This window comes from Hyaena hyaena, unplaced genomic scaffold (assembly GCF_003009895.1).
Source record: "Hyaena hyaena isolate Hyena2069 unplaced genomic scaffold, ASM300989v1 scaffold_3, whole genome shotgun sequence".
Classification (NCBI taxonomy): domain Eukaryota; kingdom Metazoa; phylum Chordata; class Mammalia; order Carnivora; family Hyaenidae; genus Hyaena; species Hyaena hyaena.
Genome location: NW_024080635.1, coordinates 4,820,376 through 4,837,957, shown reverse-complemented (window position 1 = coordinate 4,837,957; position 17,582 = coordinate 4,820,376). Strand labels below are relative to the sequence as shown.

Below are 17,582 nucleotides of genomic sequence, written 5' to 3'. Positions count from 1 at the left end.
TCAAGTATTCATTACATACATGTTTCCAGGAATACATTATAAAGCAAAAGTAGAGAGGCTGGTAAAGTTCTCCTGTAGAATCTAACATATTGTAGAAGATTACTTTTTTTTTTAATGTTATTTATTTCTGAGACAGAGAAAGACTGGGCATGAGCAGGGGAGGGTCAGAGAGAGGGAGAGACAGAATTGGAAGCAAGCTCCAGGCTCTGAGCTGTCAGCACCGAACCTGACACGGGGCTCGAACCCATGAGTTGTGAGATCGTGACATGAGCCGAAGTCAGACATTCAACCGACTGAGCCACTCAGGTGCCCCAGGTGACTTTTTTTTTTTAATGACACTTTCAGAATAACACTAGATTGACTTTAAAATATGTCTACATTTGGGGTGCCTGGGGGGTTCTGTCAGTTAAGCGTCCGAGTTTGGCTCAGGTCATGATCTCATGGTTCAGTGCCTGGAGCCTGCTTCAGATTCTGTGTCTCCCTCTCCCTCTCCCCTCCCCTACTTGCACTCTGTCTCTCTCTCAAATATAAAATAACATTTTTTAAAAATATGCCTATATTTAACTTTTCTTAAAAGTTAATCCTAGGAGATTTTCAGCACAGAAGATTTGTTCAGCATATGCTTTCTCTAAAAAAAAAAAAAAAAAAAAACCAGAAAATTGTTATTAACTTTTTCAAATATAGTTTCTTATACTCAAAAAGTTGTGGTGCAGGGGATACCTGGCTGGCACAGTTGGTAGGGTACACAGTTCTTGGTCTCAGGGCTGTGAGTTCAAGCCCCATATTGGGCATAGAGCTTACTTTAAAAAAAAAAAAAAAAGAAGTTATCGCGGGGAGTGAAGGTATTAGGAGTCCATCATTGTTCTTGGCTGTCCAGTTCATTTTGGGTTCATAATAGTTTTTTTTTTTTAATTTTTTAATGTTTTTTATTTTATTTTTGAGAGTCAGAGAGTGACAGCATGAGCAGGGGAGGGTCAGAGAGAGAGGGAGATACAGAATCTGAAACAGGCTCTAGGCTCTGAGCTGGCTGTCAGCACAGAGCCCAACATGGGGCTTGAACCCATGAACCGCGAGATCATGACCTGAGCCAAAGCTGGACGCTAAACCGACTGAACCACCCAGGCGCCCTGTGGATTCATAATAGTTTTTAACATCACCAGGGACTGGGGATTTTAGTGTACTACATAAATTTACTGAGCGTCCTGACTGGCTTTTTTCTTCTCCTGAAGAGGACATTCAACCCAAATGTATCATCAGTTTGAAGAGTATTGGCCCTACTTTCCCTTTCATACTCCTATCCCTCTCTAAGAGAAAGTTTAAAGCCTATATGTATAAGCTCTTTCAAATCAGTAAGGTACCACTTAGTTTATGTAACAATCTTAATCTAACATTCAGTTAATCAGAATTTCTTCCCTTAACATTCTGGATAGAAAGAACTTAACTATAGGGGCACCTGGATGGCTCAGTTGGCTAAGTGTCAGACTTCAGCTTAGGTCATGATTTCATGGTTTGTGGGTTCAAGTTCTGCATTGTGCTCTGTGCTGACAGTTCGGAGCCTGGAGCCTGCTTGGGATTCTGTGTCTCCCTCTCTCTCTCTGCCCCTCCCTCACATATACTGTGTCTCTGTCTCTCAAAAATAAATAAACATTAAAAAAAGAACTTAGGGGCACCTGGGTGGCTCAGTTGGTTAAGCGTCCGACTTCGGCTCAGGTCATGATCTTGCAGTTCGTGGGTTCGAGCCCTGCGTCAGGCGCTGTGCTGACAGCCAGCTCAGAGCCTGGAGCCTGTTTCAGATTCTGTATCTTCCTCTCTCTCTGACCCTCCCCTGCTTATGCTGTCTCTCTCTGTCTCTGTCTGTCTCTCTCAGAAATAAATAAAACATTAAAAAATTTAAGTAAAGTTTTTTTTTTTTTTAATGTTTTGCTTATTTCTTAGGAGAGAGAGAGAGACAGCATGAGCAGGGGAAGGTCAGAGAGAGAGGGAGTCACAGACTGAAACAGGCTCCAGGCTCTGAGCTGGCAGTCAGCACAGAGCCCGACGCGGGGCTCGAACCCGCGAACCGCGAGATCATGACTTAAGCAAAAGTCGGACGCTCAACCGACTAAGCCACCCAGGCACCCCAAAACATTAAAAAATTTAAAAAAAGAACTTAATTATATGTGGGTTTTCAGAGAATTAGAATACAATGATGTAGACTTAATTTTAAAGCTCTGGTAAACAATTTTACCTTCCTTTGGTGATTCACAAGGTATGTCACTATCTTCCAGTCCCTTAACGTTTCAACATATTTTATGATGTTTTACTATAGTTGTAGTAGATATAGAGAATTGAGCTAAGCCATTACTATTCTGAGTTGCTTTAGGAAACTTTTTCTTTTCCTTTTTTTTTTTAAAGTTTATTTTGAGAGAGAGAGTGCACACCCATGCGAGCGAGTAGGGGAGGAGTAGAAAGAGAGAGAGAATCCTAAACAGGTTCCACGCTGTCAGCACAGAGCCTGACGCGGGGATTGATCTCACATATTGTGAGATCATGACCTGAGCCAAAATCAAGAGTCAGACATTTAACCAACTAAGCCACTCAGGTGCCCTAGAAATTTTTTTTTTTTATAAAACCTTGTTTACTTATAAAAATATAGACTGTGCCCATACTTCCCACTACCAGTGCAATTCACTGGTTGTTGAAATTATGTATAAATGAGAATTTCTTCTTCTTTTTTTAAATTTTATTTATTTTGAGAGAGAGAGAGAGAGCACAAGCAGAGAAGAGGCAGAGAGACAGGAGAGAGTGACAACCCCAAGCAGGCTCCGTGCCATCAGTGCAGAGCCTGGTGTGGGTCTCCAAATCATGAACTGTGAAATTATGACCTGAGCCGAAATCAAGAGTCAGCCACTTACTTGACTGAGCCAGTCAGGCACCCCAAGAATTGCACCCTAAGGAAAAAAGAAAAGAATTTTTGCATATATTGGTCAATTTAGAGTGAGTTTACCGAACTTACTTGAAGCAGTGATTACTCATGTTTATCATAATCCTCATTCACCACCAACCAACCACTTATTGAGTGCTTTGTCATGTTCCAGTTAGTATTTGACACACTAGACGTGCAAAACTGCTAAGTAAAGAAGACATAATCTGCTCTCAGGGACCTCTTAGACCATGGCCAAGGGAAGGCAGGCAGGTAAACAAACATACAGTGTTAAGTGTTATATGTGTTGTAACAAAAGCCTAAAGTACATTGGGTCACAAAGAAGGAAGGAGGTGATTATACTGGAGAGATTAATATGGAAGGAAAAGCATCATAGAGGTTACTCATTAAAAAGAAAGTAGAGGGCACCTTGCTGGCTCAGTGAGTAGAACATGCAATTCTTGATCTTAGGGTTGTAAGTTCAAGCCCCATGTTGGGTGTAGAGATTACTTAAGAATAAAATCTTGGGGGTACCTGGGTGGCTCAGTCAGTTGAGCTTCTGACTCTTGACTTTGATTCAAGTCATGATCTCAGTTTATGGGATCGAACCCTATGTTGGGCTCTGTGCTGGCAGCATGGAGCCTACTTGGGATTCTCTCTACCCCTCTCCCCACTCATGTGTGCTCTCCTTATCTCTCAAAATAAATAAACATTTAATAAATAAATAAACAAATACAGTCTTCAAAAAACCCCCACAAATACACAAATAGATGGGGAAGCATGTTCTGGGGAAAGAAGAAAATTAGAACAAAGAAGGTGTAAAAGAAGATGACAGTTCTGAGAACCACAAGTAATTTGGTATGACTGGGGCTTGGATTATAAGGTGAGTTATAGGAGAGCTGAAACCAGGGGCCAAATCTTAGAGCAACTTAAAATATCCTATTAAGGATTTGGGGCTTTATTATAACAGCAAGTAGAGAGTTCTTGATGGGTTTTCAGAAGGGATTTATGTGATCACTCTGGTAGGAATATAGAAGATCAGGTAGATGCAAGGAGACTAGTTCAGACTAGAGATGATGCAGCCTGAATTAAGGCAGTAGCAGTGGAAAAAGAGACAGAGAGTCTGGCTGGTGTTAAGGAGATACATCTGGTAGGATTTGGTGGCTGAGCATGTGGGAGGTGAGGAGGAGGAGAAGGGAGAAATCTGATGAAATTCCCAGGCTTCTGTCTTAGGCTATAAAGTGCTAGATGATGCCAGTAAGAAGGATAGGGAATAGAAGAGCGGTTTGGGAGAGAGAAGAGAACTTATTTATTTTAGACATAATGAATTCAACAAAGCCCTGTGGCACATCCCAACGTATTTATTCAGTTAGCAGTTAATTGTATTCTGATGTGAAAGTCAGGGGAGAGATCTGTGCTAGAGGTGTCCCCACAGGGGTGGGTGAGCACTGACTGATACACGGGATATTATTCAGACAGTGCTTTCAGACAACAAGATGCAGTTGCTAATGCATTGTTTATTATAAAAATTAAACAGAGGTCATCCGTGTATTTTAATAGGTTATTTGAGCACATTTTTTAGAAGGTAGAGACATTTTAGAGAGTTTTCCTGAGATGGTATCTCTAGTTAATGCTAGTTGCTTTGGGCATAGGTTTTTTTTTTTTTTTTTTAATTTCTGAGAGAGAGACAGTGCGAGGAGGGGAGGGTCAGAGAGAGAGGGAGGCACAGAAGCTGAAACAGGCTCCAGGCTCTGAGCTAGCTGTCAGCACAGAGCCCAACGTGGGGCTCGAACCCACAAACCGTGAGATCATGACCTGAGCCGAAGTCGGACACTTAACCAACTGAGCCACCCAGGCGCCCCTTGGGCATAGTTTTTAACTAGGCTCTGTTCATGTCAATAGTTTGGTTATGAGTCTTTGAAAAATGCAGAAGTGCTTAAAAAAAGACTGAAGTGTCTGGATTCCAACAAAGGACATCAGGTTCTATAGTCAATGGGTTCTTCCTGTCTTGAATTGTCCAACAGTATTACTTTTTAATCTTGTTAGGATAATCCTATAATATGACTTAATCTTATACTTGGAGCAACATTTTATGTCAGAAGCCTTTTTAAATTTAGGAAGGAAAAAGTCTGGTGTAAAGACAGTAGCAAGAGGAACTTGGCTTTGAGGTGAGGAAAGTTGTTGATTCATGTGCATGGTAGTGGCTGCTAAGCCATCCTCGGCAGCTTGGAATGTAAATACAATGAGGAACTAGTCAAAGCACTAACATAGAGCTGTAGAGTATATTTATTTTATTCCTTTTGAGATAGATTATAAGAAATTTCTTAACCCCATGCTGTGAATATTAATTTTTTCATGATTTATGTAGTTTGTTTATCGATGGACACTTTTACAACAGGATTTATGAACCTGGGTCCGAGAACAACACAGCAGTCGTGGCAGTAGAAACTCACACAATTCACAAAATTGAAGAAGGAATTGGTAAGTCGTTTCATTATTCTCTTGCCTTTGACCTTAGCTTCCTTGGTTGAAATTTCTTGCCTTTTGTGCCTTATGCTTTCCCCCTCCAAACCCAGTGTGCCCTACCAATGCTGCAGCCATCGATTTGATGGTGGCACATTTAGAGACACCACTAAGATGCTAGAGCTGTCAGCTGATGGTTGAACATCAGTTTGCTAGGATGCTGAAAAGATTTTTCGTCTACAAAAATTCCACAAAGAAATTGGAGCCTCAAGGTTGATCCTGTCATTTAAGAAGTTGCTGACGAGGATATAGGAAGTGGTGATTGGAAGACAATCAGTGGAAAGAAATGGAAGAAAAAAAAAAAAAACAAAACACTTTGAAGTTAGGCGAGCCAGATTTTAAATCCTATTTCCTCACTCCTTAGCTGTGCGTCCTTGGGAAAGTCACTTCACCTTTCCCAGTCCCACATACCTACATAGGAGACAGTCACTGCCTCACAGGATTGTCGTAAGAACTAAATAAGATTAAGCATGTATGTAGAAACTAATTTGACAATAAACTATTTGTAAAAAAAAAAAAAAAAAAAAGATTAAGCATGTAAAAGCACAAAGGACAGTGTCTGGCACATAGTGTGAGCATGGTAAGAAAGCTGGTATGCCAAACTTGTTCCAGAAGATTCCTAAATAATACCAGCCAGTGTGAACTGTTAGCTTCTTAGAGAAACCAGAAAAGTAGAGATTTTGAATTAAGCTTTTGGGGTGAAAGTGTTCGATAAATAACCGATATTTTTTTTTCCATTTTCAGATGCAAGCACTATAGAAGCAAATGAGGATATGGAAATTGCTTACCCCATAACTTGTGGGGAGAGCAAAGCCATTCTCCTCTGGAAGAAGTTTGTATGTCCAGGAATAAATGTGAAATGTGTCAAGGTAATTGTCTTTTCTCCTTGCTGGGGCCTGTTTTGGGGCTCCTTGTTTACAAAGCGTCTAGTTTGAGTGCTTCTTCTCGCTTATCTACCATACCAGTGTTTTCAATTTTGTGGCTATAGTCCCATGCTGTCACAGTAGAAAAAAATAAGGACTTTGGAGTGAAATTGACCTGGATTCAAGTCCCACACAGAACACAAGGTCTATAAGAGCTGAGAACTTGTTTGTCTTGTTTACCAGTGTATCCCCAGCACCTAGAATGATGTTTGGCATATTAATCAATAAATATTTGTTGAATGAATGAATGAATGAATGAATGAATGAATGGATTCCCGTCTCTATGACTGACTAGCTGGGTGACCTTGAATAAGTTATTTGGTATTTCAAAGGCTTGTATGTTAAAATATGAATAATCATACACACTCAACACACACATACTATAAGGTTGCAAGGACATGAAATGAGATAACGTATAAAATGCCTTATACAAGTGTGCATTATGGTAGAGGTTTTGAAATTTATCACTGATAAAAATAAATTTTCATGAGAGCACAATGTGGAAATAATTGCTTATTCTGTTGCCAATGGTAGTCACGACTATACCCATAGAGAGTAGTCACCATCAGTGGTATCATCCTAGAATCACGAAGGATTACAGAATTTTGAGGCTCTGCAATGATAATGGTTTCTATGGTACTTACTCCTTCCACCATATCCTGAATCTTGTCATTAGGGCTAGGTAGGTTATTTCAGTTTGTTTAAACAGCCTTTGCAACATGAACCCAATTGCCTGATTTTGGGCATAAATGGATTTCAGATGCTAATCAGTATATTAATCTCTGATCCTTCCTGTGTCTTCTGTAGCTTTGTACCAAGATAGGGCACTGTGCCCAGGGAAGGGTCATCTTCTCTGGCGCTACAGGGCAGGAGGCTGGAGGATCCAAGCCTATGACTTAAGATGCTCTCCGGGCACTTTTCATATATAACAAGTAGAGTTACCTTTCTTTTCCTTTGGGCCTGCCTCAGTTGACCTTGATTTATTTTGGATTTTTCCTTTTCCTTTAGTTCAATGATCAGTTGATCAGCCCTAAGCATTTTGTTCATCTGGCTGGCAAGTCTACCCTAAAGGACTGGAAGAGAGCCATTCGTCTGGGTGGAATCATGCTCAGGTGAGCTTTAATAACAAGCACGTACCAGGGTGCCTGACAGGCTCAGGTAGGAGAGTGTGCACCTCTTGATCTCAGAGCCCCACGTTGAATACAGAGATTACTTAAAAAAACAAAATAATAAAAATAAAGAAGCACATACTTTTCAACGGACTATGTGGCATTTAATCATGGTAGAATATAGATAACTCCATATTTTCTCTTTAATTTAGAATTTTTTTCCCTTTGAAGAATTGGCTTGAGCAACCCATGTATTGACCTTCATCAGTTTGTTCTTTTTTTTTTTTTAAGTTTTTTTATTTATTTTGAAAGAGAGAGAGAGAGAGTGAGCGAGCAAGCAGGAGAGAGGCAGAGAGAGAAGGGGAGAGAGAGAGGATCCTAAGCAGGCTCCGCACTGTCAGCACAAAGCCTGATAAGGGGCTTGAACCCATGAACCATGAGATAATGACTTGAGCTGAAACCAAGAGTTGGACCTTCAATCGACTAAGCCACCCAGGCACCCCAGCTTGTTCTTAAAATCCCTGTGAGAAACGAAAGATTGAATTAAATTTATTCTTCCAGCATCTAAGGCAAATGTTGTCTGATGTCAGGATGTTAGGATCCTTTCTGGACAGAGAAGTTTGGGAGTAGATGACAGTCCTACTTGAGATCAGCAAGTGCAGGCAGAGCTAAGCCTGGTGCTGAGGAAGCATGATGACCATGGAAAAGTATAGGCTGACTGACAAGTTCTGGGATAATATGGTAAAATAGAGGGTGCTGTTGATAAGTAACAATCATGCTTAGTGAATGCAATCCTTGCCATCATTGAATCACAGAAATAAACTTCAGAATGTGTAATACCCTTGAGATGCCTGGGTGTCTCAGTCAGTTAAGAGCACGACTCTTGATCTCTGCTCAGGTCTTGATCTTAGTGTACACCCCATGTTGGACTCTGTGCTGGGCATAAAGCCTTATTTTTAAAAAATGTGGCACCTGTGTGGCTGAGTCAGTTGAGTGTCTGACTCTTGATTTCAGCTCAGGTCATGATCTCATAGTTGGTGAACTCAAGCCCCACATTGGGCTCCCTGCTGATAGCACAGAGCCTGCTTGGGATTTCCCTCTCTCCATCTCTTTCTATCTCTCCCCCAATTAGTTTCTTTTTCTCTCTCTCTCCCGAAATAAACAAACATGAAAATAAAATTAGGAGCACTTGGGTGGCTCAGTCAGTTAAGCATCCGACTCTTGATCTCGGCTCAGGTCATGATCTCACAGTTCATGCGTCTGAGCCCTTCATCAGACTCTGCACTGACAGCATGGAGCCTGGTTGGGATTCTCTCTTTTCTTTTCTCTCTGCCCCTCCCCCATGTGCATGCTCTCTCTTTCTCTGTCTCTCTCTCCTTCCCTTCCCTCTCTCTCAAAATAAATAAGTAAATATTTTTTTAAAGTAAAAAATAAAAAAATAGGGGCGCCTGGGTGGCTCAGTCAGTTGAGCGTCCAACTTCAGCTCAGGTCATGGTCTCACGGTTTGTGGGTTTGAGCCCCGCATTGGGCTCTGTGCTGACAGCCAGCTCAGAGCCTGGAGCTTGTTTCAGATTCTGTGTCTCCCTCTGTCTCTGACCCTCCTCTGCTCACGCTGTCTCTCTCTCTCTCTCAGAAGTAAATAAAACTTTTTTTTTTTTTTTTTATTTTTATTTATTTCTAGGAGAGAGAGAGAGACAGCATGAACAGGGGAGGGTCAGAGAGAGAGGGAGTCACAGACTGAAACAGGCTCCAGGCTCCGAGCTGGCAGCCAGCACAGAGCCCGACGCGGGGCTCGAACCCACGAACCGCGAGATCATGACCTAAGCGAAAGTCGGACGCTTAACCAACTAAGCCACCCAGGCGCCCCAGAAGTAAATAAAACATTTTAAAAAATTAAAAAACAAAATAAAATCCAGTTAAAAAAATAAAAATAAATTTAAAGTTTTTTTAAAAATATTGTGTAATACCCTCACCCCATCTCTTTATACAGCAAATTTATTATTGTAATCCACTCCCCCCACCCCGATGAAGATTAACATTAATTGGTCATCCTTGAGCTCTCACTTACCAATAGAAGATTTTAAATTGTGGTCAAGAATGGAAAGTGCCCCACAAAACATGTATCAACAGCCTTAAGAACATCTTACCCTTTGTCTTTATTTTTTTTTAATTAATGTTTATTTTTGAGAGAGAGCTTGAGTGTAGGAAGGGCAGACAATGTGGGAGACAGAGGATCCAAAGCGAAGTGGGCTCTGTGTGAACTCATGAGCCGTGAGATCAAGACCTGAGCTGAAGTCAGTCGCTTAACTAACTGAGCCACCCAGGTGCCCTGAGGTCATTTTTTTTGAGATTTTAATTTATGTATGTATGTATGTATGTATGTATGTATTAATTTATTTTTAAGTGTATTTATTATTTATTTTGAGAGAATGAGTGGAGGAGGGTCAGAGGGAAAGGGAGAAAGAGAATCCCAAGCCCAATGTGGGGCTTGAACTCACAAAGCATGAAATCATGGCCTGAGCTGAAGTCAGATACTTAACCCACTGAGCCATCCAGGTGCCCCCAAATTTTATTAATTTTTAAATTTAATTTAATTATAAAAAGTTTTAGTGTGTTTATTTTTGAGAGAGAGAGAGAAACAGAGTTGAAGCAGAGGAGGGACAGAGAGAGAGAGAGGGAGACACAGAATCTGAAGCAGGCTCCAGGTTCTGAGCTGTTAGCACAGAGCCTGACGTGGGGCTAGAATTCACAAACTGCGAGATCATGACCTGAGCCAAAGTTGGACACTTAACCAACTGAGCCACTCAGGTGCCCCTAATTTTATTTTACTTTTTTAAGAGAGAGAGAGAGTGTGTGGGGGTGAGGGGTGCAGAGGGAAAGAGAGAGAATCCCAAGTAGGCTCTGTGCTCAGTGCAGAGCCCAGTGCAGGGCACCATCCTATGAGCCGAAATCAAAAGTCAGACACTTGGGGTGCCTGGGTGGCTCAGTAGGTTAAACGTTGGACTTTGGCTCAGGTCATGATCACACGGTTTGTGAGTTCGAGCCCTGCGTTGGGCTCTGTGCTGAAAGCTAGCTCAGAGCCTGGAGCCTGCTTCCAGTTCTGTGTCTCCTCTCCCTGACCCTCCCCTGCTCCCACTGTCTCTCTCTCTCTCTCTTAGAAATAAGTAAAACATAAAAAATTTTAAAAACATATTTCTGAAGAGTTTTTACATGGAAAACTGCTTATGATATAATGAAAGAAAACAAAATACAAAATCGAGGACACCTGGCTGGCTCAGTCAGTGAAGCATGTGACTCTTGATCTCAGGGTTGTGAGTTCAAGCCCCACATTGGGTGTGGAGATTACTTAAAAAAAAGTATACACACACACACACACACAATTGATTAAACAATGTGATTACACATATGTCTGTTTAATCACAATTAAACAATGTGATTTTAGTTGTGTTAAAAAACACACATATGGCAGGGCGCCTGGGTGGCTTAGTCGGTTGAGCGTCTGACTTTCGCTTGGGTCATGGTCTTGCGGTTTGTGGGTTTGGGCCCCGCGTCGGGCTCTGTGCTGACTGCCAGCTTGGAGCTTGGAGCCTGTTTCGGTCTGTGACTCCCTCTCTCTCTGGCCCTCCCCTGCTCACGCTGTCTCTCTCTCTCCTAGAAATAAATAAAAAACAAAAACAAAAACAAAAAAATCCACACATATGGGGATGCCTAGATGGCTCAATCGGTTGAACACCTGACTCTTGATTTCGGCCCAGGTCATGATCTCATAGTTCATGGGATCAAGCCCCATGCGGATCTCCCCACTGTAAGTGTGGAGACTGCTTGGGGTTCTCTCTCTTCCTCTCTGCCTTTTCCCTGCTCGCACACATGCCCAATCTCTTTCTCAAAACAAAACAAAACAAAAAAACCCCAGACACATATGTATGTAAACTTTTGTAGATGAAAATATGCCAAAATGTTAGTTATCTCTCTGTTGGATTTTTAAAATCTTTAAAAATTTTTATTTATTTTTATAAATTTTTAAATGTTTTTATTTATTTCTGAGAGAGAGAGAGAGAGAAAGAGACAGCATGAGCAGGGGAGGGTCAGAGAGAGAGGGAGGAGACACAGAATCTGAAGCAGACTCCAGGCTCTGAGCGGTCAGCACAGAGCCCGATGTGGGGCTCGAACCCACGAACCACGAGATCATGACCTGAGCTGAAGTCAGATGCTTAACTCACTGAGCCACCCAGGCGCCCCTGTAGTTGCATTTTTTTATATGGCAGTTGTTTTCTCTGTGGCTTTCCATGTTTTCCACAGAAAATATTGCTTTTTTTCTTCAAATATTACTTTAACAGAGACACATTTTAAAAAAAAATTCATTCCAGATGATTTGTATGCAAAAGTCAGTAGTTGAAGGAAATTGGGAAGGAATATTTTTAACTTTCATTTTTGTTGTTGTTGGCCTGTTCTGTTTTGCCCAAAAAAACAAGCACATGCCAACTTTCCCCAAATGTAATAAGGAATCAGAATGCCTGAAAGATCTTTAGTGAAAGCCAAGTAATGTTATAACATAGAGTTTCCTATAAGTAAAATACCCCATGGGTTTGTTCACAGCCTATGATAACAGTCTCTTGCGAATCCGGTTATAAGGGCAATTTATAGTGGGGGGTTAGTATAATCAACTTTGCTCTGTATTTATAGGAGACTTCCTGTCCATCTTTGCTCTGATTTCTAGGAGAGTTGCTATCCATTTTTTTTTTTTTTTAAAGGAAAGAAATTGCTGAAGTTTTATGTCTCCAAAAGTGGCAACAGATCTTGCTGGTCTAGGAATACTAATACATCAGAATCTCATCACAAAATTCTTATTCCCCATAGCATTTCTCAGTTGTGCTGGGATATGAACTAGTCTTTTCCCTTTTGGGTTTGGTTTCAATGAGATTCAATGGTGAAACTCAGCTGTTGTCAGGAGTGTGGACCTAAAGCTTGGCGGTAACGGGAAATGAGAGAATACTCCTAATGAGCAGACTAGGAATGTGGGCGGGACCAATGAAAATTTTATAATCCCGATGAGAATTTTTGCAACCTAATGACTTTCAGTGCTAATTTATATATAGAGTAGACTCAGCAACTTTGTCTCTTGGTCCCAGAGGCCTAGTTTCATCTAGACGAAGAGCAGGCTGAACTGGTACTTCTTGTCTCCCTTTGCACAGGAAAATGATGGACTCCGGACAGATTGATTTTTACCAACATGACAAGGTTTGCTCCAATACCTGCAGAAGCACCAAATTTGACCTTCTTATCAGCAGTGCAAGAGCTCCAGTGCCAGGACAGCAGACAAGTGTGGTGCAGACACCCACTTCGGCCGATGGTAGGGGGTAGGAAACCACCTGAAAACCCACTGCGTTTCTTAGTAACACTTTTCCCCTTATTTCTCTTTTGTGTTTCCTAATTTCAGTTCTCATGAATGTTGTTGCCCCTGTAAAGTGTGCTAATCTTGGGTGCACTTCCATGCCGTAGAAATAGACCTCTGTTTTCTCCCTGATTATTCCTGTTGGCCAGACCTTCTTCCTTGTTTCTTTCTTACAATGCATGGTAAACATTAGAAAGATGGTCCAGTGGTTATTATGCTTATGCAGCGGTCTCACTTTGGTGCCACTTGGTGGATCTTTGAAATTAGATTGTTTTGAAATCCTTTGCTATACTAGTGGTCAAGGCAGGAAAGTGGATTAGAATGGTGAATGGTTTTCAACTGTTGAGCTGAGATGTATCAAAGGTAATGTATGGTTGGCTGGACTGGACTCCAGAGACTCTGCCATAAGGATGAAAGAGCTCTGCCTGGAAGGTATCCAGATAACCAGGCAGAGGGTTCCTCACAAATGAGGCAGGATGGGCATACACTTAACTTCAGTATCGTTGACCTTGGGATTAGAGCTATCTATCTTCAGGGAAGATGGAGTCATGTGAGATGATTGTTAAGGATTCAGTTAGTCCAGGGCACCTGGCTGGCTCTGTTGGAAGAGTGTGCAACCCTGGATCTCGGGGTCATGAGTTTGAGCCCCATGCTGAGTGTAGAGATTACTTAAACAAACAAACAAACAAACTTAGGAAAACAAAAGGGATTCAGTTAGTCCATCTGAAGACTTAGCACAGCTAAGATTCTTAGGCTGTCTCAGCTACTTCCAGAAAACTTACATATATGTTTCACAGAGTCACAAGGGCACTAATGGATGTAAAGGAAGTACCATGTTTTAAAAATGACCTCTCAAGGTTTCTTTTGGTCAGCCCTAATGTTCTGTGAGTAACTGCTGGGTGAGTAGAAGCCAAATCTCTTGGAACCTAAATTCCAAAGTAAAGTTATACTTTAGGAAAGTATAAAATACCTAGCAGTTTGAATTTTGGGTCATGTGATTCTTTCACTTGAAAAGTAAAAAAAGCTATGAAATTATTTACTTTTTATTTGGCAAAAATTCCTTTAGTTGATTATCCATATCAATATTACTTTTTTGCTTCATTATTGATATCCTCTGTCATGTGCAGGCCATACTTGTGTATATATCTACCTGGATCAGTTTGATTTTTCTCAATTGTCTTTGTTTAAAATCTTAACATATGAGGGGTGCCTGCGGCTCAGTTGGTAGAGCATGCAACTCCTGATCTCGGGGTTGTGAGTTTGAGCCCTATACTGGGTGGAGAGAGTACTTTAAAAAAATTAAATAAAATAATAGGGGCACCTGGGTAGCTCAGTCGGTTAAGCGTCTGACTTAGGCTCAGGTCATGATCTGACAGTTCATGAGTTCGAGCCTTGAATCAGGCTCTCTGCTGTCAGCACAGAGCCTGATTTGGATTCTTTGTCTCCCTCTCTCTCACCCCCCTCCTCCACTCTCTTTCTCCCTCTCAAAAACAAACATTAAAAAATAAAATATTAATATACAATATTAATAGCAAAATTTATTTTCATCTGTGAAATCTCTTCTTATCTGGTTTGTTCTGGTCTCGTTTCTCTTGCTTTCTTTTACATAGCCTGGTAAATAAACTATAGCAACTTCTGACATTCTAGATGGTTAGTATCAAATATGCTTGTAGTAGGGCTCTTGGCTAAGCACCATACTTTTAAATTATTTCAGATCCTCCTCATCCTCACTAGGTCTGGAGGAGACAATCTGCAAATCGTGCTCTCCTTCAGTCTTTCAAAAATGTACTTGGTTAGGAAGCAAATTGCTCTTTTGTGATTTTACAAGTTATCTTTCACTTTCTATTCAGAGTAAGAAGAAAGCGTTTTGTTTTGCAAAGCAGGTTTTCTTTAGAAAATCCAGTATTTGGGGTGCCTAGATGGCTCAGTTGTTTTACGTGTCCAACTTTGGCTCAGGTCATGGTCTCACAGGTTTGTGAGTTTGAGCCGCACATTGGGCTGTCTGCTCTCAGCGCAGGGTCTGCTTAGGATCCTATGTCTTGCTTTCTCTTAGCCCCTCCCCTGCTCACATATGTGTGTGTGCACTCTCCCTCTGTCTCTCAAAAATAAACATTAAAGAAAAAAATTCAGTATTCACCCTGGCTTACAGGGATTCTAGTTTTTAATATATGGACCTACAGGCAAAAGGCCAGGATGTTAAAATAACAGGGTTTCTTTAGCTACATGAGATAAAAGATAGCTATGACTTTTTCATGAAATTCACTGTCTTTACCTCTAATGGACTGCTTTTAGGTAGCATCACACAGATTGCCATCTCGGAAGAGAGCATGGAAGAGGCAGGGCTGGAATGGAACTCAGCTCTCACTGCTGCTGTCACCATGGCTACCGAGGAGGGTGTGAAGAAAGACTCAGAGGAAATTTCAGGTACTTTACTATGGAGCTCCGATATCTTGCAGGGTTTTGTGACCTTTCTCACCATTATGATTATGGACACAGAAGGCCTCTTAATTATTTTTGCTGGTTTTTCTCATGCATATTAATGCTAATTATAGCTGCAAACACTGTGCTTTAATTCATGCGACAACAGCCCTGCACAGTCACATTTTACATAGGAAGAAATTGAAATTCAGAAGGGTTCAGCAGCTTGCCTAAGACCTGTCACACCACCAGTAGTGTCAGAGCTGAGTTCAGCTGTTTGACTCTGGAGTCCATGCCTTTCATCCTGTCAGCCTCCAACTTTGAAACGTTTCTTAGATAAACCAAGCAACAAGATGGTAGAAGAAAAAATTAGGTAGCAGGTGGTGTAGAGGATGGTGATCAATGATGATTCACTTACAAGGGACCAGGAGAAGTTTCACATCATCCTCCAGTCATTAATTCACTTAAACAATAATTATTGCTGCCTATTTTTAGTTGACACTGTTGCCAACATAGATGAAAAGGCATAGCCTCTGCCTTTAGGGATCTTGTAATCCCACCTATTCAGCTGTCTTACTTTATTTTTGCAAGCATAGTGCTAGAGGGAGTATAGGTGACCTTTTAGTAGTTAGGGGCTGTAGTAGTTTAGTAGCTTGGTAGTTAGTGGCACCAACCCCCTGTGCAGTTGAGAATCTGTATATAAGTTTTGTCCCCTCCCCCAAAACCTTTAACTACAAGCCTTACTGAAAACATAGTCCATTAACATATGTTATATGTATTATATATTGTATTCTTCCAACAAAGTAAGCTAGAGAAAAGAAAATGTTATTAAAATCATAAAGAAATAAATTTACATCACTGTACTGTATTATTAAAAAAAATCCGTATATAAGTAAACCCTCACAGTTCACACCATGTTGTACAAGGCTTAACTGTGTATCTTTAATTTAATATCTTTATGGTTTAACTCTTAAGATATTAAATACTACTTAATTTTAAATTAAATTATTTAAATAAATAATATTTCATATTTATTTAATATAATATCTTTATTAGAGGAAGACACCTGCTCCCTGTAGCCAGAGCCATGACAAATTGAGGCAATTATCTCAAGTCCCTGTGTTGCCAAAGAGGCCAAGTAACTGGGTGCCAACTCAAGGAGGCAGCTAGTACTCCAGAAGCTTCTTCCCTTTTCCCAGAAATGGCCCAACAAGAAATTAGTTCAGATTGAAGTCATTTAGAGTTTAACTTGTAAACATGTGCCTAAGTATATGTAGCATCTCTTGTTTACCCTCTGTCTTACCCCTCTTGTGTCAGAGGACACTTTGATGTTCTGGAAAGGAATAGCTGATGTAGGACTGATGGAAGAGGTTGTCTGCAATATACAGAAGGAAATAGAGGAGCTACTCAGGGGAGTTCAGCAGCGGCTCATTCAGGCTCCCTTCCAAGTAACAGGTAAGTACGCTAATTCTAACAATAGTGGTCCTTTTATTAAACACTAACAACTGTCGACAGATCCTGTTAGCCTCATGAAAACACTGGCATATGGGCATTATGATCCCCATTTTACAGATTAGGAAACTAAGACTCATAAAGTTTAAGTTATTTGTCCATAGTTCATAATAAGGTTTTGAACTCAAGTCTGGTCATGCTTCTTCCACAGGTAATTTTTGCCTTTATAAATGGTGCAATAAAGAGAGAGAGAAATTGGGGATATCTATCTGGTTTTAGGCAAATTTCATATTCTATTAGTTTAAGGTTTCCAGAACGATTGTGTACATTTAATAGCTGTTTCTGAATACCCACAGGGTGCTTGCTGCTGCTCATAATGTAAAAGGATGTTCTAATCATCTGATACCAAAGGGTCATGATGGGGGCACCTGGGTGGCTCAGTTGGTTAAGCATCCGACTTCGGCTCAGGTCATGATCTCACGGTTTGTGATTTGAGCCCCGCGTCAGGCTCTGTGCTGACAGCTAACTCGGAGCCTGGAGCCTATTTCAAATTCTGTGTCTCCCTCTCTCTCTGACCCTCCCCTGCTCACACTGTCTCTCTCTCAGAAATAAATAAAACATAAAAAAAAAAACAAGTAAAATAAAATACAAACTTATTAAAAAACAAAACAAAACAAAAGGGTCATGATGATGGGGCACCTGGCTGGCTCAATCAGTGGAGCATGTGACTCTTAATCTTGGGGTCTTGAGTTTGAGCCTTATGTTGGGGGTAGAGTTTACTTTAAAAAAGGGGGGGTTCATAATGATACCTCATAAGCTTGTGTGTCAGTGAGTTCTTAGATTTGTTAGTTGTGTCTTATTAT

The 17,582-nt window shown here is 40.9% G+C and overlaps 1 protein-coding gene across 7 annotated transcripts in view; it reads left to right on the top strand.

Annotated features, from left to right (window-relative positions):
• GMEB1 (glucocorticoid modulatory element binding protein 1) overlaps nucleotides 1-17,582 on the top strand; it is a 36,866-nt gene that overhangs the window by 11,512 nt on the left and 7,772 nt on the right. For 6 of the 7 annotated variants that reach the window (XM_039230148.1, XM_039230155.1, XM_039230170.1 and 3 more), the window contains 6 exons: nucleotides 5,271-5,383; nucleotides 6,170-6,294; nucleotides 7,357-7,460; nucleotides 12,650-12,807; nucleotides 15,142-15,273; nucleotides 16,585-16,722. In XM_039230148.1, coding sequence (XP_039086079.1) covers nucleotides 5,271-5,383; nucleotides 6,170-6,294; nucleotides 7,357-7,460; nucleotides 12,650-12,807; nucleotides 15,142-15,273; nucleotides 16,585-16,722 — 770 coding nt within the window. The remainder of the gene's footprint in view (nucleotides 1-5,270; nucleotides 5,384-6,169; nucleotides 6,295-7,356; nucleotides 7,461-12,649; nucleotides 12,808-15,141; nucleotides 15,274-16,584; nucleotides 16,723-17,582) is intronic. The other variant, XM_039230184.1, reaches the window with a different exon arrangement.